General features: G+C 38.8%; 1 protein-coding gene across 3 annotated transcripts in view; it reads left to right on the top strand.

Moving 5' to 3' along the window:
• The window catches only part of cntfr (ciliary neurotrophic factor receptor), a 198,018-nt gene that overhangs the window by 141,290 nt on the left and 28,837 nt on the right, over window positions 1-27,891 (top strand). For all 3 annotated transcript variants that reach the window (XM_026942863.3, XM_034312931.2, XM_034312930.2), the window contains exons 4-6: window positions 15,375-15,492; window positions 18,385-18,551; window positions 21,026-21,189. In XM_026942863.3, the coding sequence (XP_026798664.1) occupies window positions 15,375-15,492; window positions 18,385-18,551; window positions 21,026-21,189 (449 nt within the window). The remainder of the gene's footprint in view (window positions 1-15,374; window positions 15,493-18,384; window positions 18,552-21,025; window positions 21,190-27,891) is intronic.

The raw sequence follows: 27,891 nt of genomic DNA, 5'->3' as shown, positions 1-27,891 counted from the left end.
AAGACAGATGTGTAGAGAGCTGCCTCTGCTCATGAATGCTTTAGTGGGTGTCGACAGGTTAAAAATCCTCAGACCAAAGTGACAGAGTTTGTTCTGGGCTGCTTTCCATTAGGCCTTGCTAATGACGGCATGTGGAGACAAGTTCATGCCATCAGATAAGTGTGGAGAAGACGCTGGGCAGTCTGGCCTTGGGCATAGACTGGACCAGCTACTGTGTAATCTCCTAATCCCATTAATTATTACATACAGTCATTATGGAGAGAGACGTAATCCTCCTGAGAGACTCAATCCTTTTAGGAAGATGACCAGAGGGGAGATATGGAGAGCACAGTGAACAAACTAATGCTTTCACTTTATTTTATTTTGTTTATTTATTTATTTATGCATATAAGCTTCTTAAAAAAAATCTGTATCAGACACTAGAACAGCCTGTAACATGTAGAACATTTTTCAAATATTCTTGAAATGGTGTTACATTATTTAGTAGCTGGACATGGAAAGCAAGTATTTTTAAATAATATAATGTTGACTCAAAAATACATTTATGCACGAGAAAGAAAAGTAAGCTAGCTTACTATTAAAATTACAACCTCAATGCCCTTTCGCTGCTAGTAAACAATATTAATTAGAGTCAGCAAAGGGAATCTGGCTTTGTTATTGCAGAAACTTGCTTCTGTGCACTGTTTTTTTCTCCCTCTCTCTTTTTTCCTTTTAAATTGTGTTTTCCAATTTGTAAATGGACCAGATGTCTGGGAGTGAATCTGTCCGATTCTCTGGAGATGGAAGCGCACTGTCTGCCGAGGCCTGGTGATTTGTCCTCATTGCAGACGTCACTGGCATTAGTAGAGACAGAGGGTTGTGTGTCTAGCCCATAAGTCCTAAAAGCCTAATGCGAAATTGCATATTTTCCCCAAATCGCTGTTCATGCTGTAATCCGTGGTCAGCACTGAGTGCAGTGCAAGGGTGCAGTTTGTATGGTGGTGAATGGCTCAGAGTGTAGGATAATGACAGCTTTGGTTGAGACTTTCACTGAGGTCAGTGTTTGTTCCTGTTTGTTTATATCCGTTGGCTTGGTTTGCTATGGTTAGTCCTTGAAATACGAACTTTTCTATAACTTGTTCAACATAAAAAAGAGACATTTTGTATTATAAAGCTTAAGCAATACACCTCTTTATAGCTTTTAGATGAATTATAATTTATTGCATATACTTATGGTGTAATCATTATGGTTCTTGATTGATTCTGTGGTTTGCTGTGGAATGTCGTGGTGGTCCAGACTTTGATAGTCTACACCAAGCGTGACTGAGAACCCAACGTCAGTGCCTTCTCTAGCCACAAAGGGTATGTTTCTCTGTTTGCCTCCACCACATTGCATCAATTTGAAGGAGTATGAAGAACGTCCTCTTTCCACACTGTGGTTCTGGGAGACAGAGGTAAACATGATAACCCTTTGGGCAATCATACCTTCCTGTGCTGGACATGACCCCACCATTGATTTCATCCTTGTGGAACTGGTGCTTTTGTGGAGAGAACATGGCCCTAAACGCAGCTGCAAAGTGCCATAATCAATTCCTCACTCCCCTCCATACCCTGCTTCGTAAATTCAATATTCAGTTACAGCTGCTGGATGTCATGGTGCTGGAGGCAATCTGTCTCATTTTACCCTTGCCTAGCATTCCAGCTGACTGTTATTCTGCCCCTTTAGGACTCACTTTTTTATTTTGTTGCTTCCAACATTTTCTAGTTGTTTGTGGAAAAGTTGTTCTTAAGTCATGGAATGAGAAAGGAACATTAAGAAGAAGTGGTGAAAATTATCATTCACCAGAGCTACACTAGTATTCAATAAGGACTACTGAGAGCTATAAGTATACCATGAAACAGTTATGCATTACCAAGGTCATTCTAAACAGGACACAGCACCTCAAACCACAGGTTCTTAACTCTAGTCATGGGGCACCTGCTGTCCTTGCCATTTTAGCGTCTTCCCTAAACTAGCCAGCTAACTAACAGCCCTTTCTGAATTGAAGCCGGTAGGGAAGAGTTACAGCAGGGAAAACACTAAAATGTGTAGAAGGGGTAATCCAAGACCGGGGTTGGGAACCAGTGCCTTAACCCTTACATGAAGGAAACTAAGAATAAAACACAATACTGATTGAGTATGAGCAATTACTTTTTTTTAACTAGTATAACTACTTCCTAAGTTGGCACAAATTGGTTCCAATCTTAGAAAGCAAAGCGCTGATTTCGACTTGGGTACTGAGCAATCATTTATGCTGTCATTGTAGAGCAGAAATCAAGCCCCATGCACCTCCTTCAGGGATTCTTGGCTTACCAATCAGAAATATTAAGCTGCCTCATATTTCCATGGGAACACTGTTGGTGAATTGGCACATGCTATGGAGGAACCACTCAGCTTGACCTGTCATTTTCCTCTCAGAGAAAATTAGGCTGAAATTAGAGAGCATTTGTCCTCGTTTTGTCCATGATAGGACTATTTCCACTGCATTTACTTCACATGCTGTATGATTTGCCATTTGCTTGTTTCAGTTGCTCTTGTATCAGTTTTCATCTGGTAACTGCATTTGAGATGGAGGAGCAGATTGACATTTTGGACAGCCCTCAGATTTGAAGCCAACTGTAGGAACCTGCTGAAGTAATAGAAGCTCAGTCCCACAGGTCAGATGACTTAGCGCACTCAGACGAATTGGAATTCTGGTTGAAATTGAAGCATTCCATCTCAAAGGAGAAACGTCCATCAGTCTGCATGAGAAATGAAGCTATGACACATTATATGCCAGAAGTCAGCTTGCCTAGCACCCTGTTCATACTGCAGGTGTATGAGCTGACCAACCATAGCCAATTCACTGAAACGACATTTTCCCGGTGTCACCTTTTCTACCTCAGGAATTTCACTATGCTTTCAGCTTGAGTGCCAAAATCCAGACATATTTTAGACTAATCCTCTTGATGGGACTTCTAATCCGCAGTTTAAACCTCAAACTTTTTAAGTATCAGCTGCATTTGGCAGACAGCCACTGAATTAGTAGCAAATAAGGAATTGCCTTTGAAGTTGCACTCCAGATGACTTTTCAAATATTGAATGCATGATTTAGAGAACATTATAGCATGTTTACCTAGGATATGACGTATTCATAACCACTCTTAGCCTCCTCTGATATATCCACTGATACGTTGCATCAGGATGAAAACAGGCTCTTGTTCACTGCCACTTCAAAGCACCCATGTGGCATTAAACTGCAATTGCATTTGGGCCTGCCACACTAGATTACCTTGGCATTTTAAGTCATGTCTTGGGACAGTGCTGGCCTTTTGATTTTCAGCTCAATTACTCCTGCTGCTAGGATAATAAGAGGCAGCAGTGCCAATGTACACAACTTTTGGTTCCCTGCAGCCAAGTTTGCGAGCCCTGTACCTGCAGTCAGGACTCATGCACAAGGTGGGTAAAACTGATTTAACCTCAGGACTGCCTTCTACAGTCAGTCACAAGATTATAGTAGCATTTCTCGTTTCGTAAGTGGCTACAAGAGCAAATTCTTGGCTGATTGGAAACAATAGGGACTGGTCTGCAGCAGGAGAACCAACGTGGTCAGCAAGGAGGGAAAACCCCCACAAATCTATGCCTTGCTTGGGCTGTTGCCCTCCTCCTTCCTCTAAGCCCTAATAGCTGGGAAGGCTATGCGACAAAGGGAACAAACAGGCATGTAATGCTGCCGTTCCTTGCGAATGACACGGGGACAGGAATGCAGAGGTGGGGGGGATGCTGGGAGCCGGAGTCCACTGTCAGATTAGAGCCATTAGCATGACTGTGGAATGACAGGGAGCTCCGCCAACACAATGGCCTTCATTTATCCCCTGCCACTCTGTGTAACATTAGAGCTGCCGCACTCGAGACTGGGCAAGAAACCTCCCAGAGTTACACTCAAGCATGCATTCACATTTAGTGTGTGATCCACCAACACAGGGTTTTATTTTGAAGGGCAGAAAAATCACTAAATCTATTTTGGTTTTCTTTAATGTTTTTCTAAATTACAATTAGGTAATCCTATATTAAGTGAAATCTGTGAGATGTCAGAACTGGCAAGATCTAAGAGCTGCAACTTGATGCTTGGGATATTTTGTTGCTGCCCTTCCTTTGAAGAAAGCCTAAAATTCCACTAGCGGAAAATATTAAGGATTCAATTGACACCAGATTTCTTTGTCATACCTTCTAATCATGCAATTATTTCTGGGAAATGGAAAGCTATACTGTATGCTGACATTCAGTGATCAAAGTGTGGTATTTGACTCTCTACTAAAGCTGTTTGAAACTACTGACAGTTGTCCTGGTGTACTTGATTAATGACACCTCTGTTCAGATCCACTTTACACATAGACACCTTTGTTTTCTGACTAAAGCGTGTATGTTACTGGATCCTTGAATTATGGCTGGGATGATATGAAAAATTCATGGTATGATAACTGTGTAATACAATCGCACAGTTTTTTGTATGAGCACTCTGCCCCAACTCTTCTCTCTTTCAGTTAATCACAAATGCTGTATTATATATACACACACACACACACACATATATATATATATATATATATATATATATATATATATATATATATATATATATATATATATATATATATATATAAAACAATGGCTTTTTTGCTAACAAAAATTTTAGAATATCCACAAGCCAAAGTAGCAAAACTCTCTCTCTCTCTCTCTCTCTCTCTCTCTCTATATATATACATATATATATATATATATATATAGAGAGAGAGAGAGAGAGAGAGAGAGTTTTGCTACTTTGGCTTGTGGATATTCTAAAATTTTTGTTAGCAAAAAAGCCATTGTTTTCTATATATAACGTTATAACTATATAACGTTTATAACTATATAAATAATTATTAATGTTGATGATTTCTCTCATTCTAGTGAAGCATTTTGTTATAATTCCTTCTAACTAATACGACCTCACATTAGTTAAGCCTAAGCATATTTACTGGTATATCTCATCATGGTCCTACTTTAGATGTTTCCCCCAATGGTGTATCTCCTCCACTCTGTTGGATATTTCGTAGCTGATTATTGGTCCTTAACCATCAGGCTGAAATATGTCAAAGGCTGAAGATGTACACAGCAAAAGAAAGAAAGAGAGGTTGTCGAGTTAATTCTTGCCACAAGCTTTTACATAGCAAATTAAGGTTTCAGTTGGCCTCCAATAGTCCATTTAGACTTGTTTATTCTATACAATTTTTGAAATAAATTTTATCCTGGGCTTCTATTTCCAACTAATTAACTGGGAATGCCTGAAGGATCAAGCAGAGTGCACAAGATTACCGGCTTAGTCATGTGCCTTCTGTTCATTCAATCTTAATAGGCTTATTAGTGATGATGTTTCACTGATATAAGAGCTCAATTTCAGGAAGTCACCAGATGACTGTCCATCTGTTGAATGAAGACTGGTATCTAAATGAAGATATCAACTGCACTCTAATGAACTGTACAGTTTTTACTTTTACTGTAATAAAAGTAATTTTATTTCTATAATAGTCTGTTATTTCTGTAATAGTCTGTCTAACCACAACGTTTAGTCACAGTAGCAGAACCTGTACTGGAATTCCCCCAGGAACTCTTTATATGCAGGATTTCCAGGAACTCTTTACATCCTTAAACTTCCCCAAATATCTATTTGTCTCTATACAGTAAGTGGACAGTACATAATTGGTCAGTGGAAGCAGAAGAACTGTTTTGCTCCAATGATTCCTAATGCATTTGGAACAGAAGGCTAACTGTATCTCTGTTTTATTCACATAGGTTAGCACTTTGCAGGTACACCTTGCTCTAGGTGCCTTTACCTCTTTCTCAGACTTGTAAAGCCATGGGGATAGAGATAATCTCATAATATCATAATGTTGTATGGCAACTAAAGTAAAACAGCTAGTAGTGAGAAATCTGTGACTCATTATTTCCCTATTTATCTTAGCCTACAACACAAAATTCCAAAACATAACATAAAATGCAGAGAAAATTAAAGGAGTCTTTGAAAATCTTTTTTTAAGAAATTCTTTCTATTGTCCTTTCAGTGGAGTAGTCCTCAGTGGTGTTTATACTTACTCAAGTAGATAATTCTGCACTAATCCACTGGCTTTAAAGCACAAAATATGTGCATTGTCCCAAATATCATTTCCTCAATCATTACTAATAATCCCCATAAAAGCTGAGCTTCTGTGCTTTACAGGCTTTTACAGGCAGGTATCTGAGCTCACACAAAAAATCTTTAAGACACACATATCTACACAAAATATATGTTTTATATGCAAGACGAACAAATACAGTATTTCTCCTTATCCACTACAATATTGACACATTTAAATAGTTGCCTGTTAGAACAAGCATTTGATCAGCAACATTCTTCCTTCTACCAGCTAGACTTGATCCATATTGAGCCTTTAAATAGATTATCACCTCATAGTGGCAAAAAACAAAACATAGCATAACTCATGGACATGCTTTGAACCATCTTTTGTGATCAAGTTACTCTCCTTTTCAAAGGATGGCAAAATAATGTTTAGTTTACAGATTCAGTGGTTCGGTATTTTGCACTAAACTCTTCGGCTTTTTTGCTATGTTCGCCATACAACTCACGCTTGCATGAGATAAGGCAAGAGACAAGTCCTTACCTAACCTATCCCTTCTTGATGGCTCATGTTGACCTTTTGTTATTGGCTAGTTTAATCTGCGCCTTCTTGACATTTGTCCAAACCTGAAGGTGAAGTTCTTGTTGCCTTTGTACCATCTTATAAGCACCACAGTTTGAAAATGGAGCCTTTTGTTATCTCGGCTGAAAATATCTGGCCAGGCAGATTTCTTCACGTAACCATAGAACCCATGGGTGATTTTCGTTCTTAACTGAGATTGATTTGCGAATGATAGACTGCAGTCTATCTGGCAGACCAGGTTGAGGAGATGGGATATAAACTGAACCCTCAGTCAGAGGGTTCTCTAATGAGGGTGCTGGCTATTTTATGCAGTCTGAATTTGAAACTGCTCAACCTATTTACTGTAATTATCTATGATTAGGTAAAGGACCCATAATATCTATCCCATACATGTACCCTGGTTCAAATTCTGGTGTGGATTGCATTAGGGCAGATCATTTCAACAAATGAGGTTTGTCTGTGCTGGATGCTTGTTAGGCACCAGAGAACAGATGTTTATACACAAATCCAATTCTGTCTGGGTGCTGCTTTCCCCTCTGGCCTCACTCTCGAGGAAGCTTTAGCCTGCATCATGATATTTCGTGATGTCTGACCAATCGATGGGTATTTTCAGCTGATGAGTGGCAGCAGCCTGATGTGTGATAACCTCTTGTTCTTTAGTGATGTCAGACCAATCAGTGTGTAGTTCTAAATAAGGAGTGTCTACAGACAAATGTTTGGCATCTGGGATGTATGAGAAAGTATCAGGTACTACATTACGATTTTTCTTTCGGGACGAGACCAAATCCCTGCAATCATATAGACCCTCTTGAGGCTGATTAAACACCCATAGAGTGCACAGGGGTCCTTAAATATCTTCCAAATATGCATTCCAGGTTTGCATGTGCACACTACCAGTAGGAATTCTTTCTCAGAAGTGAAATAATTTTATTCATGAGTCTGAACTCATAGGTGACTATGCACTCTACTCCATCTACCTACTGCAAATATGCTGTCCCCAGCAAAGCTAAAAGTACAGGTCAGTACTGTATGCAACATGCATGTTGAAACATTTCATGAGATCAGAAGATCTAAGGACTGGTGGTGCCACAGCAGCTTGCTTAATCAAAGTTGTGTCTTAGTGACCAAAGCTTTGGGCTTTTGATAGGAAGATTTCAAATCCTAGCACCACCCAGCTATCCCAGTTGGGTCTGAAAACAGTTGATGTCATGCTATGGGCTTGGAGTATGTACCTTTCATCAATGTAAAGGAAACAACATTCGCGTTTAAGTTTTGTAAAAACTGTTTCCATAAGACAAGTAAAGCAGGATGCTCTCAAGTTTAATAAGCAGTACCCACTTTGAGATCTCCTGAATATGCCATGAGTCTAAATTGGTTGACCTTCAAGATAGGTCTTGAAATTCAATTTACAAAAGTCTACACCAAGTACTACCTTCTTTCTTGGATACCAACTCTACTTGTGATGGCTAAGAAGATGCTGAAGGTCTGACTGTGCCCTTTCAAGCATGGCATCAATTTTCTTCTTGATGGTTTGTTGCTCTTCAATTAAAAATTTGTAAAGGTGCTGTCTCATGGTTGGCTCCTCTGTAATAGTAGTATGATGGATGACAGTGCAGGTGTGCTCCAGTTAAGTTGTGCATACTGCAGGGTAACAAGCTACAAGTTTGTGTATCAGCTTTGTCCACTATACTGCTTGTCTGGTATGGTAGATCTGGGTGATCCTATGTATCTTGCAATGTAAGTTTTTCACAGTTCTCTATTTCATGGTTTATAGTAGAAATGCGGACTTCCAATGCATCTTGTATATTTGCTTCCAGCAGCTCTTCACTTCCTCCAAACTCACTTCAAACTCACTTCCACAGGAAAAGAAGGTAGAAATTACAACTCCTGAGGTTCTTCTTTTTTTTAGCCCATTTTCTCCTAATTTGGCCAACCAGAGAGGGTGAGGGAAAGCACATGCTTCCTCCAAGACATGTGAAGCCAGCCACTGTAGCTATTCCAATTGCTGCTGCTCATGCTACATCATAGGGCAGCTGAACACTAGGAGGAACGCACTAACTGCCCCTTCCATATCCATAAACTCACAGATGCCCATGATTGTCAAGTGTCACTCTGACTGACAGGGGAGAGATGTAATGGATGTAATTTTCTTTTGCACCACTCAGGAGCCCTCCTGAGGTTCTTCTGCCATTTTCAACAGATTGAGTCATTGAAAGTCATATTCTTTGTCTTTGATTTTCTTGTTCTTTGAAACGTACAACAGAACGTCAACCCTTAAACAATAAATCATATTAAACAGCCTTAGCCTTTAGTTGATTGGGCAGTTCTCAATAGTCTTTGCTTGACTAAGGCTGCAGTCGAGTAAAAAAAAAATCTACTGCTTCAGAGCAGCATGACTGACAAGTGTTATATGAACAACTCCTTTCTTTTCATTTCATTTCCTGTTAGAATTCTTCCTTATAAATCTAAAGCCTTCAAAATAGATTACAGCCTGCCCTGACAACAATGCTGACACAACCCCAAGCCCTGACCTTTTAACAAGGGGGTTAAATGGATATTTCTGCATTTACAAGCAAAAGGTTGCCATGCTTTAGTTTTTATCTCATTATCTATAATTAAAGAGTGATATTTCTAGTATTAGAAAAGAAGCATTAATATAAGGCTTCAACCATAGAAAGATTTGTAGAAGAACTTGTTCAAATTTGTATAACCAAACCATCCTATCTAATGGCAAACTGAGTGAAATGCAATTATAATGCATACTATGTTCAAGCTTTTTATACCCCACTGATCCATTTTAGTGAGAGAAGTGCATATTCAGGGTTTTTCCTGAGCATTTCCTGTTAAATGGATTGTTAACCCTACACAGAATATTACCTGGTGATTTACTGCATCTAAAGGGCAGTGGATTTAAACTCTAAGACATTCTAGCATCATTTCCAGCGAGGCTGCTGACTCCTTTCTTTCTTTTCCCTTTTGTCTTTTCCACTCTGCTTGTCCTGTTCGTAAAGACAAACAGCAGAGATCTAGAAATGTTTCAGCAGCAAAATGCAGCTAGCGTAACAACACCCTGCTCTGTTTATATGAGAGTAAGCAGGAGTGTAGCGGGTTTTGTGGCTGGATAATCAGAGACCACTGGTCCCCTTTTTCACTACATACTCAATGGAGATTGATGATTTATTGGCACATTTCATTTAGCCAAGTGTGTAAGCTGTGGTCTCCTATATGCCAGGCACACTCAACTTAGATAAGCACCTCAGTACAGGATTTACAGGCTTTCTTTATATTGGACTTTCGATTAGCATCCTTGAGATGAATTCACATGCACGCATCGAAGCAGCTGAGTCGTTCCCCGAAGAGATGCCAGTCAGGCACTTTCACCATGGACACCTGGCTAATTTATGATGATGGTTTTTCCCATTTGAATTCCTGACTCCTCTTTGCTTGTTGTGAATCTTTACATAGAGATGTCCAAGAGGGAGCCATTTAGGTTTAATGGCATTGAGTACAGACAGTGTTGGAGTAAATGTAGAAAATCAAGAGGTGTGTGTAAAATATGTATACTTTATGTAAAATTTACTGAAGTGATAATTGTTCAAGATCATAAGTTCATAAGTCCATTCAGCAACTTGGACAGGTAAGACGTTGCAACCATTTAAACAAGCAAATACCTTTTGCTGTGTAAATAATTTTTACTTAACATATGCTGCAACTACAGTCTATATCAATCACCAGAGCTAGCTGTATAATAGAGTATGCATTTTTAAATCTTCGTGCTTTGTGCATTTATGCAAATTGAATCTTTTTGCAAATACTACGAAATATGATATATTAACCAGTCATGAAGTGATGAAATGTGGCAATGTTTAAATAATCATTCATTCATTCATCTATAGTGACTGCTTTATCTTGCTCAGGGTTGCAATGAATACAGATCTTATCCTGGGAACACTAGACCTGAGGCACGAAAACCTCAGTAATATGCTTGGTATTTGAATATCATTAGACTGATGAACATGCCGATCATGCCTTGCCATTAACACCATTAACACCTGGTATTTATGTGTTTTCTGATTGTCTGCATTCTGTACACATTGTGATTGGATATCATTTCTCCCACTCAAAATGCAAATAAAATAGCTATATAAGGTGTGGCCTCAGACAACTGGTAACATTGTTGTCAGTTGTTAAGTTTACCTTTTCTATGCCAAGGAAAGGCATCTCTTTGGAACATAAACAAGAAGTTGTATTTGCAACAGTATTGTCAGGAACTGGTACTACTACACTGAATTACTTACTATGGATGATGGGTGATCGGGATTTCCACCCAAAATTATCCAAGCCATAATAAATGATCCATTTTGTACTTTTTTTGCTATGGTTGTTTGGAATAATGTCATGACAGGTACCATAGTCTTAATGCTAGCCTGATGAAAATACACTGCTAACTGAGTCTACACTTGCCTGAGATATGATGAGAGGTTTTCTGACAAATCCGAACACATTCTGATTGTAGTAAGTGCTATGTGCATTTACATTGTCAAATACTGACCAATTTTGATTGAAAAAAACAAAAGTGCATATAATGCAAGAAACACACTGATATGGCCAAACATGCCATATCAGTGTGTGAGTTAAATGCCTGTTAACTGTCTAAATTAGCAAGGGGGGCTTGCTGTTCAGTTAGGTGGGTTTTAATGTTCCTCCGCCTCCCTATCTTATCCTCATTTTCCCTCTACCTCCATCCAGCCCCCTCTCTAATGTCTGCTTCCAATTGCTGGATACATAGCTGGCATTCCATACCTGTTAAAAAGAAGCAGTTGGGAGGGGAGTCAGTACTTAGAAATGATAGAGGGAGTTGCCTTGGATCCACTCACGCGCCTTTTATGTGGCCCGTCTGCTTGACATTTGTCAGCTGACCCCTGCGACAGTGTCTTTCATTGTGCTGACTCTTTAACAACCTCAGATTAGGGAAGCGAAGAGCAGGGGGCCATGCACTTAAATCTGGGTGAGGAAGTTTTGTCAGATGAATTTTTGTGTCCAAGTGGAATCTAGATCAAATAACATGTAGAGGAGTTTACTTGATGTTCCAGAGGGCTTGGACTAGGGCTAAATCTCAAATTATGCTGTCAGCACTTTGCGAGATGTCTAATGTTTGAAGGTAAAGTGGGGTTATGGAGTATCCAGCCAAGGCCAAAGACAAACGGTTTCATATGTTAAAAGTAAATTGAGTCAACAGTCACCAAAGGCTCTGGACGCTGAACAGAACTTTCTCATCAGCGTGATGACTATTTCTGACAGCTAAATCGGTGCACTATGTTGACTTGTGCAATTATCAGCGTTTATTACAAATAGTACTTAACTCCTTTTCTACCTTCTCTTATGGATTCCAACCACTGACATGTTTCTGAGGGTATCGTTTAACTCCCCTGCATAAGACGTGACACCATTTTGAAGACTTACACCAAGCTGCTCTCGTTTTCCTATAGTCACTGGGGATGGGAAAGCTCTTGAGAAGCCCTACCCTGCTTTCTTCATGCACATTCCTGCATTGAAATGAGTACAAAGGAGAGGCCTGAGAAATGCTGGACAAAAGTCCACGTAGACACACACAGTTAACCTTCTCATTCAAATCCACCAATCCATCCACATTCACTTCTTAACAATAGCAGCAGAATGATTTTTTTTTTGTATTTCACTATGGTGACTATGGAATGTTCCTTTTTGAGCTCTTCAAGTCATTTAGCATTAGAACACCACATGCCTTTGGTGGTGTAATCATGGGTTGATTAAGACGTGTCAGAGAGCTGCAATTGTCTTACTTTTATAGCAAATAAGATTAAAGTTGTGTGTGCTTCTGATAATTTTATTTGCATCATTTGAAATTAAGGGTTTTTTTAAGTTTGTGGGCTTAAGTGATTTTGTTAATCAGGCTAAAGCTGTTGCTGTGGCAAAAGAACCTTAGATGAAATCATGACAAAACCCAAAAGGGAAGAATGCAGATGTATTTCTTTGTTGTCACTTCAAAAACACTGTGCCCTCCAAAAAAAGGGGGAAAAAACGAAACATAAAGGGAACAATAGAAGTGTTGCTAGGCTGCAAACGCTCCTGAAAAAGCAATCTTGTTTTGTTTTGCGGCTTTTGCCTCTTTGCAGAATGCGTCTTTGAGATGCTCCTCTGTGTAGATGTCCATCTGCTTTCATTTGAAGTGAAGTGTGTGTGTGTTGGTGGGGTTCCGGTGTGTGTGAGCTGTCAGAGTGCCTGTTTGGCCCCAGGTTGAGGAAAGGCCCCCTGTGGCATGGAGGCTGGAGCGGAATGCGCCTCCTGAGGAGGGGCTCCAAAGCCACAGAGTGACAAGCTCACGGCAGGAATGTTGGGGTCAGGCTCATCGTACTCTGACATCCACCCCTTTCTTCCTAGACTCACTCTGCTACCTTATACTCTATCTTTTCTCTCTTATACAGTTTCTTTCTCCTTTCAAACCCAGTGGAGGATGTTCCGATGTTCAGACCTTGAGAGACTCATACTGTGACACCAGGCAGACTATTACTCTTTTTCCATGTGACAGCAGAATATATTGCAACCCCTTTTGCAATCGCATGTTGTCTAGACTGGGCTGATGTCATCTTGTAGAGATAGGCTTCCTTTTACTCATCGAAAGCCCATAGACCATTTGGTGATTGATCCTCCAATGGGACTAATGAATTGAGTGTCAGGGTCACTTCAAAGGCAAAAGCAAAGTACGGAATTAAACAGAATTTGTTACTGAAGAGGAAATTGGATAGTTTAATTTTTGGAACATTTGAGATTGAATATGTTAAATCAAGATTTACCAGCATGTTAGGCAGGTGAGAACACAGCAGTCACACAAAAGCAGCATCTGAGTGAGGTGATCTCTGTCTGGTTCTGCTTCTCTAGCACTGATTGATTGCAGAGAGAAAGTGAATAATCTCTGAATCGACCCAACTGCAATAACTGAACCAAAAAAGTTATACATTTTGGGTTCCAGGAAGCATTTTTTTGTAGGTACAAGCTGCTAAACTGAACAAAGGACATACCTGTAGTGCAGAAATGTGATGTGTTCTGGATATTTGGACAACAAAAAAATTAGACAAAATTAACACTTGATGAGATGCACAAAATATTTTAAACTTCAGGGTGTCCCAAAAGTCTCCATAAGTTTCTCTTAAATTTATCATACTTAGTGTGTGTATATATATATATATATATATATATATATATAAAACAAAAACTCTGTCATTGTTCAAATACTTCTGGACCTGTATAATATATATATATATATATATATATATATATATATATATATATATATATATTATTATTTTTTTTTTTTTTTTTCAGATAGCCTTTAAGAATGCCTTTAACAAAAGAAGAATGTATTGAAATCATTGTCATGGTTGGATCAGGAAGCTGTCACAAGGTTGCGATGGAGTTTAACAGGAAACATGGCAAGCACATCACACACGACAGTGTTGCCAAACTTATTAACAAACTCAAAAAGACTGGAATTGTTGCTGACTAACTGAGAAGTGGACATCCACTGACAAAGGCACAACCGATGTGTTGTTGTCTAATCGCATACATAATTATCTAATCATTTATTTAGCTCCAGCTCCAAGTTCTCAGGTGATTCCACATGGCAAATGCTTTTTTTTGTACATTTTTCCTTTGCTATAACTCTGATGCTTTTTGCCCTACATGTTCGTTTATATGTGTGAAACCAAACCAAACCAATTTGCAAGCAAAAAGTAACAATTCTGCACTGACTCGGCAAACAGACTACTAGGTGTTAAAGCACACTTAGCGTATTAGTCAGTCATCAACTGCCATCAAAATGGGTTTTGTAACAGTATGCTATAAACACAAGTAACACTTCAGTTGAAGGCCATTTGTATAATGGACACAGAGCTCTCATCATTACAAGTCATCATCATTATTAATGACTTATCTGACATTGACAAATGATACCAAATAATGTGCGCTAAGTGCTAAAGGGTCATAAATAACTCTCGTGCATGCATCTTACTAATACAAAGTACTACACGATTATCAAAATGTGATAATGTTTTTTGACATGCTGCGCAGTCAGTCTTTATTTCCTGTCCTTTGTTATCAGGACAGTGGTTAGTGTAATCAGAGCTGAAAAGATTTGAGCCCTAAAAGCGGCTTTGTTTCTTATGGAAAAGAGAAGCGCTCACTTGGCATCGTGGCTTAAGCCCGTGTCTGGGGCAGAAAGGAAGAGGCGGCTAATATTATGCATCACCCGGGCAACTGGTGCGAATCATCCGTTTCAATTTTGGTGGTGAAGGGCACGGTCCAGTGGTGGTGCAAGAAAGGGCCCTAATCTGGAAGGAGGGATGGGGCGGTTATTGCATTCCCTCTTTCACACCCACCCTCCACTCCTCCTCTCTTATCCTCTTTCCCCTCTCTCCTTTTTTATCCTTTGCCAAAGAAAAGACAAATAGGTTTACATGCAAGCAGTTACTGCAGGCTAAGAGACCTCTGGGACTGATATTTTGGACAACTGATGGTTATCTGAGGAGTTGCAGTAGGCTTGACAAAGTGCTTATTTTCTCTTTCTCTTGACTCCTCTCCCCCCTTCCTCTCTCTCTTGATAGTTCCTCCGAGGGAACCGCAGGTGACATGCCGATCAAACACGTACCCCAAGGGCTTCTACTGCAGTTGGCACCTCTTGCATCCCACATACATCCCTACGGAATTTGAAGTCGACGTCCAGTAAGATGTTTTGTCACTTTTTTCTATACATCCTGCCCCTTGCTGAAATCTGTTTCTATTTCTGCTTACTGTCTCAATCTTCATCTGTCATCCAACCCTCCCTTTTTCCATTCCCTATCTTGCTGTCTGTCTCTTTCTTTCTCTCTGTCATGTGGTGTCTGGCCTTGTGTAAGAAAGCGGCTTGCCTGAACCAGTGATCTATGCAGTCAGCTTCTCCCCGGTGAGAGCTGATTAGGCCTGTCTGACTAGGAGAGACAGAACTCAGATTCTCAGCCCATACCCCTTGTGGGATAATACCAGTCACTGACTAGAGCTCTCTCTCTCTCTCTGTCTCATTCTGTCACTTCCCTCTTTTCATCAGTCTCTCTCTACATGACATTCATTTACATTTACTCATTTGGCTGATTCGATTTACACTTGAGACAGGATACAGTGGAGCAGTGGAGAGGGTTAAGGGCCATGCTCAATGGTCCAACAGTGGCAGCTTGGAGGTGCTGGGATTTGATCTCATATCCTTCTGATGAGTAGCTCAAAGCCTTAACCTCTGAGCCACCGCAGTTCTTTTTCACTTTCTACATCATTTCTTTCTTTCTATGCTCTCTTTCTCTTTCTTCTTTTCTCTTTTTGTCTCTGTTTTCTGTTTCTACCTCACTCTTCAACTCTATGTAGCTTGAAAAAAGTGGTAGGAAAAGCAAAATAACTTAATAACTTAACTCCTTAATTACTGAAGTCTATGTGATACAGCAAGCCCTAGAGAGGCCTCTACAGAGGCAGCCTACATGTCATGGCCTCGCGTCATGCCAAAGAGCTGCCTTTCCGGGATCGTTTTGTACTGATCACAAATGTCACTAGGCAATTTCACAGCAGGCGGCTCCTCATTAATTTTCTATGGCCAATATGTCACATTTGAATAATCGTTTTTGTGCTTCTAAACTTGCTAGTGTGACTTTAAACTCATTGATTAAAAATGGTCCTTAATTAGGGAACAATGGCCTTTATTAACCTATCCTATTAACAGATAAGAAAATAATTAATAACATTACAATGTTGTGGTGTCCAGTTTTGTTTTGTTTTTTTTTTGTTTGTTTTTTTTAGTGTGTAAAATCTAGCAACTGATGCAACAACTTCTGAAATAACAATAGGAAGGCAAGATAGTATTCACTTCTGGGGATTGAGCTTTTTTGCCAGTCCCTTTGCTCTAGGGAAAGAAAGAAAGGAAGTGATATCAGAAGAACAGTAATGATACTGTAACAGCACCCAGGCTTTCTGGCAGATGGCATCCTGGGGCAGACTCCTGGCAGTCTCCCACTCAGCAAATCTATTCTTGTCTTATGCTTTGTGGCAAAATATCCCATTGGTAAAAAAAAATGAGCTGAAATGTAATGTTGTACCATAGTGAAGGAAAACCGCTTAGGGTGATCTGATAATAATTGTCAGACAAATGATAATAGTATGATGATTAAGGAATAAAACATGGAGGTGCATGCTGTTATAGGAAATTAATCAACACATGGCGGTGTATTGATGGCCATTACCATTCCAAAGTTGATTATTTTTCCTATAAAAGCATGCTCTGATGTGTTTTATTCCACTTATACCAAAGCAATTTGCTAACTGTTACACTTTTATTAATGAAAGATCAAACTCCATAGTTTGTATTTACTTCTAGTTACTTTAAATTCCCATCAAACAAGTTAGTTCCTGTTATCTCTTACATTATAGCACCTTAAAACAGACATACTGTTTAAACATACATTAGCTTCTGTTTGCTCATGAAGGTAATATTGAGACAATATGCAGCTTGTCATTGGAGAATCTGGAGCACTGACACCGTAGCACTGGAGACTCCTTCCAAATACTAAGGAAAGATCTCCTTTCAAAAAAATTCAACAATTAAACATGTTTTTTTAACAGTATATGTGCAGCCATACAAGGCTCTGTGTAAGCTGTACAGAAATGATAGAAATGATAACTTATTAGAACAAGTGCATTAATATGAACCTTGTATCCAGCATCACTGCAGCTGTTATAGAAGATTAATCAAAACCATTTAACAGCAATGTGATATAATCATTGTTATAAAACCCTGACAAGAAAGCAACACATTGTGATGACTGCAGGTTCAGCTCTGAGATTCTCAAATGTACATTTGAAACTTTAATGGAGATTTCTTACAGTACTAGAAACTGCATGCTCAGTTGAAATCGCATGCTCAGTTGTAAGTCATTCTTTACTTTTTTACTTTTTATTCTTTCATTTACTTTTAATAAATCATGGAGATGATCAAAATCATAGAGATGATCAAAATCATTACGCATTTTTTTTTCTGTTTTTTTTTTTTAAATCATTTTCTCACCCAGACACAAACAGAAGTCTCTATAAGTGACGACTTCTGAAGACTTCTCATTCTTTACTTTCTTACTTTTTATTCTTTCATTTGATTTTAATAAATCATGGAGATGATCAAAATCATTATGCAATTTTTTTTGTTTTGTTCTGTTTTTTTTTTTTTTTAAAAAAAATCATTTTCTCACCCAGACACAAACAGAAGTCTCTAGAAGTGACGACTTCTGAAGACTTCTCATTCTTTACTTTCTTACTTTTTATTCTTTCATTTGATTTTAATAAATCATGGAGATGATCAAAATCATTATGAAATTTTTTTTGTTTTGTTCTGTTTTTTTTTTTTTTTTTTAAAAATCATTTTCTCACCCAGACACAAACAGAAGTCTCTAGAAGTGACGACTTCTGAAGACTTCTCATTCTTTACTTTTTTACTTTTTATTCTTTCATTTGATTTTAATAAATCATGGAGATGATCAAAATCATTAAGCAATTTTTTTTGTTTTGTTCTGTTTTTTTTTTTTTTAAAAAAATCATTTTCTCACCCAGACACAAACAGAAGTCTCTAGAAGTGAAGAGGGACGACGTCCATAAGAACAGATGCCATGTGAAATTTCCTGAGCTCTTCTCTAGTTTTCCTTACCAAGTCAATGTCACGGCGATCAACGAGCTCGGGAGAGCATCCACAGCCACCAGCTTCGAGGAGTCAAACATGGGTACTGCCTTTATTCTCTCTCTCACAAACTTCACATGTGAATAATCATGCTTTCCATCTAGTGTGTATTTTCTAAGGCTATTACAACATGTCTGTACAATGTATCCACCTCACATATATAATTTTCCTTTCATTTAATTTCATTTCTGCACTTCCACCATTTTTGAGGTTCATGTAGTGCTCCTGCTCCACATGTCCGAAAACAGAAAGCTCTTAAGCCGGCATTCACATTACGCACATTCAAAATAGGACACAAAGAAAGTAGCTGCAAGGGATTCATGAAGTGCTAAATACCTAAAAATAAACATTTTATGGACCATAAAAGTGTTTTGATGGACAAAGTGCTGTGTGGGTTTGAGCAAATGAATACACTTAGCCTATAAACATCGACGTAAACTGTACAGGTTTAAACATAACCCTCCCTTTGCCAGGCAGCTGGTGGAGGACCGTTGCTGTCCACAGCCATTCATGTCAATTACTCAAATCATGTTTGGCATCTCAGCCTGTGTTTCATGCTCGGCCTGAGAATAGCACTGTAATCATTTAGCAGGGGCAAAAGAATGGAAGTGTCCAAAACAGCTGGCTCATACTGTCAGACACAAAGATATCTTGGGACCGTTGAAATCTTCTCCCCATCGAGCCGGGAGACACCATGCAGTGACTCTGCACTGGGAATGAAGGGAATATCTGGTCTCTGGGAAGAGGGGGAAAAAAAATCCAATAAGGATGGGAAAAAAATAGCATAGGCTCCCAGGAACTAAATGAAGTGTTTACATGCATGGCTGCATGCATACTTGATAGTAATAAAAATGCTAATGCCATCTGGATTACTGGATTAACTGCAGAAATATTTGCCTCCTAGTGATAGCGATGATTTATGGGGCAAGAAAGGCCCCCATTTTAAACCGACCACAGCAAATTTGATTTGATTCAAAAACTGAGTTATGATTAGCGTACGTTTTGGGAACAGTTAGGTAAGGCATTCATGAACCTTTATGTGGTTTTAGTGCAATAGATTGGTCTGTGAATGCGAGAAACAAATTGCAGTAGGTTTAAATGCAAGTATAGTCACTTTGTCATCTAAAAGTCAGGTTTATGATTAATTTTATGATTTCATGATTAATAACAGAAATCAAAGCCATTCTAGTCTGCTATTCAAACAGATCAAGAGGAACTACTGCAGTATCAATATATGTAACCTGATATGTTGTTTAAATTGTATCTTTAATGGAGAGTGTGAGGATGGCTGACCTGAGTGTACACAGCAGTATCAGAGAGTGTGGTCATTAAAAACGAGTGCAGGGTGCTGTGAATTGAGAGCACAGAAAAGTATTCGCATACAGAGAAAGAGCACTTCAGTTCAGCGAGCACTGATCACTGAGACACACGTGCTCGACTGGGTCTACAGTTTGCTCATGAGTCAAGGTGCATCTTACAGCTCATTTTTAACAACCACACTCACTGATACTGCTCTGCAAGCTCAAGTTGGCCATCCTCACACTCTTCATACTGTTTAAATGTCATAATATTAGTAAATATGAAATACAGCATGAGGAGTTCATCGCTAGCAGGACACAGCAGCAACCAACCTAAACTGAGCTAAATAAAATGCTCCATGATGCCCCTGAAAAAAGGGCAAAAAGTTTACGTCCTTATCAAAGAAAGAGAGAAAGAAAGAGCGCTTTGATTTGTTGCCTTTATGTTCCATTACACAGTCATGCTGCTTCATGTTCGTCCTGTTAGGTCACTCATGCATTTGTTCGGTTTTTGTGTACGGGGCAGCGGCGCCTGCCCTCCTTCCATAAAAGCCTGAGAGAGGCTGAAAGAAGGCTAGTCGTGTGTTTGTCCCAGAATCGGTTTAAACAATATCCACACAGTGTTTCCGAGTTGTAAAAGAGTGTTTCAGCCATGCCAGGTCAGGACTCTGCATATAAATTTAAGCCAACTGTGTGTACCATGAATAGTTAAGACACAGGAGAGGGAGGAGGTTTGGACGGAGCTTACCCCCATGGTTCAGGGCATCTCTTTGTCCTCGTGTGTGTCTGTGTGTGTGAAGCTAAACCGCAGAGCAAACACTGTGAACCTCAGCCACCATGGGGAGGGAGGAAGAGAATGACCATGCTGTTGCACTCTGCCCATTTCTCATAAACCTCAGCTCAGTGGGGCGACCCAGAAAGAACTGAATGCATTCAGAGATGTTTTTGGCCTAAAGACTTTCTCGAGACGTGTTGCAATGCGGATGCCCTCGAAGATGTGTGTATTATGTCAAACAGATTTTCTGCTCAGCGGGAAGAGGGACACTTAGACGCCATTGTCTTGTGCATACTTCCCCTTTTTATAATAGAGTGCTTTTCTGATGCTGTTTGTTTGCACTAATCCCCAGTGGTAGCTCATTTCAAAGCAATGCTGTCCCCAGTGCTACGATCAGGACGCAGTGTAGACACAAGCTCTGATAATGTCCTTGTTGATCCACAGTGAAACCAGATCCTCCAGAGAAGGTGGTGGCCAGACCCATTCCCAACAACGCACGCAGGCTTGAGGTGACCTGGAACAGCCCATCCACATGGCCGGACATCGAGTCCTTCCCTCTTAAGTACTTCCTGCGCTACCGTCCCCTGATCAGAGACCAGTGGCAACATGTAAGAACAGTTTTCTTCTGATTTGCGAGGTGTTCACCAAAACAATATGGAAATTTTATTTACTTTTTAATCTTGTTTGGGCTTTTTGCAAAATCCAAAAAAAAAATATATGTTGGATAAGGGTCCAGTTAACACATGCAGAGGTAAATGCAGTCAGTCTGCCTAAAGATACCTAAAACTTTGCTACCTACGTGTGATGTCCTCACACAATAAATGTCACAATTTAATCAATTTGTGATGATGCACTTTCATGTCATCATCAAAATGGAGTAGAGCACATACACACTGTGACAGTGACAGCAGTTAATGTTTTATGAGACACAGAATGATGATGATGCTGATAATCAAAGTGAGAACTTCATTGGCTACTTATAATTCTTTACAATTTGTTGTATGTTATGTAATTAGGTTATAAATGTAGATGTAGGCAGGGCATCTTGAATGCGATTTCATATATATATATATACCATTTATTAACTGATTCATTGAGGTTGGGATTGAAGCATCTTCCTAATTCACCATTTTTAATTTTGGCTTGATCCTGAAAGTTTACTCACTGGTAAAGTACAGTGGATTGCTTGAATTGTCATATTTTCCATTCAGAGCTTGAGATGCATTGCATCAGATGGCTTGACTGAACTCCTACAGTCTGTAATCCCACCCTCAAAAGTTTGTAAGAACTTACTGGCCCATTCCAACTTTAGTCAAAGGTAGCAGAACAATCAGAGTCTGTCAGACTTACAGTGAGACTTTAGCTGGCTTTCTTTTATCCAGACTATAGTGAAAGTACAATCAGTGTTTCTCACTGCTGGGATCTCACTGGGATTATTGGGATTTAACACTAGGAACATTAGTTAGATATCAGGTGTGCACATATTCCACATTTCACTCAGTGGATCACACAGGTAGCATTTAGGAATTGACAGTAAATAAGACTGAAATTGGTAGGATTACAGTAGAGGATGAAGGGTTATCAGATGTGGATCTTGCACCTGCATTGTTGATAATCTCTCAGGTTGTCTCTGTGGATGACACTGATGAATGCTTTCTCTATAACTGCTGATTTTCCAATTGAAATACGGCCTGGGTCTGACAGATTTGTTTCTTTGATGCTGAAGGCATCCTGTACAGTAGTTTTCCAACCATCATGGATTTGTTCAATGTTAGCATGCCAATCAATCAGGCTACATCATTCATCTGTTATTCATGCTAATTCCCACACGTAGCTCTGTCGAGTGTGGAAAAGCATTCAATCGATACCACAATTGCATTTGTAAAAGACGTGGAAATATTTTACTACAGTTTGAATATTGTGATAATATATTGGTGCATTTATTAAAAAACTAAAAACATCCCTTTATAATTTTGTTGCTGTATTTGATACACTATATGGTCAAAAGTACATGGACGCCTAAGTATTGAACATCCCATTCCAACACCATGGGCATTAATATTCAGTTGCTCCTCCTTTGCTGCTATAACAACCTCTCCTCTTTGGGGAAGATTTTGGACTGTGGGTGTGGGGATTTGTGCCCATTCAGCCAGAAGTTCACAAGAGCTTGGGCGCTGATGTCCGGCAAGATGGCCTGGTGTGAAGTTGGTGTTTCAATTCATCCCAAAAGGTGTTCAGTGGGGTTGAGGTCAGGGCACTCAATCCACTCGTCCACTCCAGCCTTGGCAAACCATGTCTTAATGGAGCTCATTTTGTGCACAGGGGCATTGTCATGTTGGAACATGTTTGGGCTTTTAAACAACAGCATACAAAGACATCTATACAATTGTGTGCTTCCAACTTTGTGGCGACAGTTTGGGGAAGGCCCACGGATGGGTGTGAGGGTCAGGTGCCCACAAACTTTAGGCTATATAGAGTACATCAAATCTAATGATGTGTCCTAAACTACATAATACTGTATTAATAGTGTGCACTGATACTGGTACATGTTAGATCCCTAGGCAGCACAGTAGTGCGCCATACTATTTATGTGTATGTGATTTGGGACACAAACTGCACACAGCAAGTGCTAGGATTTTTTAATCATTTTTGGAGAAAATAAGAATTCAAAATGTGTGATCAGCTCCAAGGAATATTGACACAAACTAAGAAATATTTTATGGCTTCATAATGCTTCAATTTTATAATTTCTAATTGCTTCATAATATAGTTGCTCCATAATACCTTCAATTTTTGGACACTCAGATCAAATACTTGTGGAAAAACATGTTAATCAGATTTATTGCTGAGTTTGTACTGGAAAGAGTGATTTTATGTACACTATTATTCAACAGTATGGAAACACTAGCTCAGAGAAGGTGCTTAGTTTTTTTTTTTTTTTTGGTTTTTTTTTACTATTTTATACTCATTTAGAATAAGATAAGATAAGATAAACTTTATTGATCCCACAGTGGGGAAATTCACTTATCACAGCAGCTCACAGACAGTTAAAGTGCAGGAAGAAAGAAAAGGAAGAAAGAAAAGGAAGGAAGAACGAAAAGTTAAAACTATAACTATATATACACCTTAGGAATAATAAAAGAAATAAAATTATATAAAATGTATAAAATACTGCACATTTGAACATCACAGTAATGCGGTGTTGTAAGAAAAAAAATTATAGAAAATTATAAAAAAAATAATAATGAAGAATTAACAGTAGAGATTCTCAACCAGCCCACAAACTCCACCCAGGAGGCTTTTCTTAAACTTCCTAAACTAAATAGGCCAAGCTCCTCGCAGCTTTTATATTAAAAACTACTTGTTAGGGGAAGCAATTTAATTTTAAGTAGATATTTTCTTCTTTTAAAGAAAAACTACTTATTTACAATATATTCTGAATTAGAAATAAAATTATATATGAAAATTTACATAAAATGTAACATAAACATAACATAAAATTTACATTTAGATTACATTTAAGAAACAAATTTCAACCATAAGCCTTTAGGGAAGAAAAAAAATCTTCAAATAAAAATAGACTAATAGTTGTAGTAAAATTTCACTGTAGTAAAAAAAATGTTTCTAGAGGATCATTTCAAACAAAACTCCTTCAAGCCAAGTTCAAAACATCCTATTTCTGTAGAAACGTTGTGTATTAAACTGAACTTTTACTACATGTACAGTTTTCCTGATATTCATATTTCCTGAACATGATTACCTCAGACTTATTCTTAAAGCTTCCCAGGATTCACAAAGAGACCTGTTTAAGTATTCACCTTTGCAAGTCTGAGCCAAACGAGGACAGTTTATCAGCTAAAAGAAAGCTAATACTCTTTTCCTTCACTTTACATTGGATGCCTCATCTGTTTTGTAGGGGCCCACGTCTCAGTTGTGTCTCACATATGATAACACTCACTGTATCATTGTAAGAGTGCTTTGGAGAGATGAAAGAAGCAGGTCAGAGTGTAGGAAGCCATCCATTTCTCTGAGTCAGACGTCACTGACTGATGGACGGCCGGGGCTTGCAGAGGTGCTCGTGTTCGTGTTCATGTTAGAAGGTGAAAATATGCAACAGAGAGCAGTTCAGTGGACTTGACTGGTTGACCATGTGTTGGATAACATGTGCTAGCATGTGCTGCCATGTCCACTATTTGCAGTGTTATTTTGATTGGATTGGAATATGTAGGATTGAAACACATGCTGGAAAATTTGACTTATATATTTGTATATTCAAGAGTATGGCATATTTACACTCAAAGTGATTTTTTTTACACATAGTGAGAGTTTAAAACAAACACACCAGAGATCCAGTAGTCCTGGAAATCCTGGAATCATTTATCAGACCTGATAAAATAGCCATTATGTTTTGGAAAAGTCATGAACATTTTGTTAGTCGCCTTTTTTATTCTTTATTTTTTGTTTGTTTGGTTGGTTGTTTTTTTTAATAGATATGCAGGTAGGTACGCATATCAGTGTATACATTTAAATATCATTAGAAGTTATAGAATAGTCAAGGTATTTTTTGGTAAAAATGTGTGAGACATGCATTTTGATCATATTTTTTTAATGCTGGCTTGATTTCCGATAAGATATTGACTTATACATGACAACTCGTGTGAAGTCATCCTGCTAGTGTAGCAGCAGAGAGGACAAAAATTGAATATATATGATTAGCAACATAACAGCTAGAGAAGCATAAACCTGAAGGACGTTATTTATGTTTCAGTGAGATTTAGTGAGGAGGAACAATGCAAGTTCATGGGTTCACATAATTCTAGTACTCTTAATAACTCAAAAGACAGTAATAAAATATGAGTTTATACAGTAGGTATATAAAGCCAAAAACTGCTCAGGGTCAATAAATTACTGGTAATGTTGTAGTTATGGATGGTGCAGCTTTACTCTTACTCATAGGCAATATTGTGTATGACATGAACAGGCCTTGACCCTCATTCCACTTATTTAGTTATTCAATATTATTCAGTGCATACTATGAATTATTCAGCAACTGCAGTTAAATTAATTGGAAATGCGTGTGGTTACGACAGGGATAAATGTAAATCTGCGAGTTTAAGGCGTTTCAGGCTCCCAGAAGATTGAAAGACAATCACTGAAAAACTGTAGAGCAGATATAACACTGTATCATGCAAAGAAATCACATTTAAATTCTAATTAGAAAATGTCAACCACTGCATTGACTACATCTAGTTGGAATGTGTTCCGTGATTTATCTGTGAGCTGATTTCTTTGTCCCTGCTGTAGTACTCAAACCATCAGTGAGCTGTAGCAGAGTAGAGTATAACTGCCTCGTGCATTCTCCGCATTGGCATTTATATAATGGTTGAGTAGAAGTGTGATTTTTGCAGTATTGTTGAGAAGAATGGCTGCAGTGGGAAATTCAATAGATCCCTGTTCAGGCTCGATTGCCATTGATTGTCTGGAGACAGGAATGAGGAGAAATCCACTGCCAGAGAGCCTTGACATGCTCCAACATGTCACACAGGGCTTTAAAGATAACCACGGCATCTCAGAAAGTTGACTGGCTGACCGCCGCTTGAGCTTCAATGAAAATACATTATAAGACTTAGTTCCATATTGACAGCTTAGATGGTTGAATTGTTGCTTTTTGGACTGCAGTTCTATTAATGGCTAAATGAAAAAAAATAAACAGCAAGGGCTGTTTGCGCTATTTGAGTTATTTTGCTGAAAAACATGCTAAACATTACCTTTTCTTCTCAAGAGAAAAGGAGCAGCAAGTGATAGATTGAGAGTGCTGAGAGAGGGAAAAGGCCTGAGACGGCTGTGAAATGGCCACATGTGTTTCACGCTTTGCTTTTTTGTCCAATAAAACCAGCAGGCCAGAGGACAGACAGAGCGAAGAGACGGGAGGAGAGCGTGAAAACGAACATAGCAGGCCATTTTTCTTTCTCCTCCTTTTCATTTCCAGAAATGATGCCTTTAAAGTCGGGTCTTAACGAGCAGCGGCGCTGCCACTCGCCTAAATGAGAAATGACCTAGCCGGTGAAGGATTCTGCAGGCTTAGCGAAGCAGATTTTGCCTTAAAGGGCACAGGGCTTCTTAGTTCAGCTCCCAAAGGTGTATCCTGTTACAGGTGATCATGACTGTGTGACTGATCAGTGTTTAAGTCTGCTGTTTTTTTTTTTTAACAAATCACACTGATGGTTGAAGTTTTTAAAGGCTGTATGCCAGGATGCCAGAATGTAGCAAGATATGGAGCTAGGAGAGATGCAGGAAGCATGTGGATTTTGAATAATTTATGGATGTCCATGATAATCATCGCAAGTCCTCCACTGGTTTTAGAGTATATTAGAAGTACATTTTTCAGAGGCTATTCAGGATGTGTCACCATATGTCTTTTTTTTTTTTTTTTTTTTTTTTTTTTTTTTACAATGACCATGTTTTTGTTGTTCACCATTTTTACACCAAAGAAAAAGTTGGCTAAGGCTGGGGCCACATTAGAGGTTCTTAACTGGTGACTATTTCAGTGGATTGAAATATTTCTCACTTGAAAAATACTGTAGTAGGACTGATCAATAAAAACAAAATGGCTGTAGTAGCGACTCCAATTTTCTAAACATGAACCACTGTGGCTTCTCTAGTAGATCTGCTGTTGAGGCTTGCTTTAGCCATTCACGTGTATTTACTGTATGCAAATTATTTAGGTGAAGGCAGCTCATCAAGAAAGGGAGGAATAAAATGAAGTAACATGTTAACATGAAGCCAGTGTGAAATGAAACATTTATTTATATCCATGAAATGCTTACTAATGGTTAAAGACAAAAGTAACTGTTGTGTCCTTTCAGTGATGTTAATTGATTATCCATACATTTATAAGAAAGGAATTTTAGGTGAATCCCCCTGATGTAAGATAATCAGGCTAATGTTAAGGCTGATTCCCTCAGGTGTCCAGATTTTAGGCTTGTTTTAAATGATTAGCTTTCTAGATTATTCTGTGGTGGTGGTATGTGTGTAAAATCCAGTGTTAACCCCTCTGATTTACTCATTGTTCTGTCTTTGGCTGCCCTGATTTAAAATGATAAACATGTTCAGTATTTATGACTCAACATCCAGTAGCGTTAGGGGAAAGTGGACTGTCTTAGGGCAGAAGGCAATATTGGCATTATGCCTGAAAGACTAATAACCAATGACAGGTGAGCTGAACTGTCAGCTGACAAGTCATGTTTATTCACAAGAAATCCTGGGAGATCTAGGTTTTATTGTGTGTGTGTCTGGGGGATGGGTTTCTG

The sequence above is a fragment of the Pangasianodon hypophthalmus genome, chromosome 17 (assembly GCF_027358585.1).
Source record: "Pangasianodon hypophthalmus isolate fPanHyp1 chromosome 17, fPanHyp1.pri, whole genome shotgun sequence".
Lineage (NCBI taxonomy): Eukaryota > Metazoa > Chordata > Actinopteri > Siluriformes > Pangasiidae > Pangasianodon > Pangasianodon hypophthalmus.
This window is presented reverse-complemented; position numbering and strand designations above follow the sequence as displayed.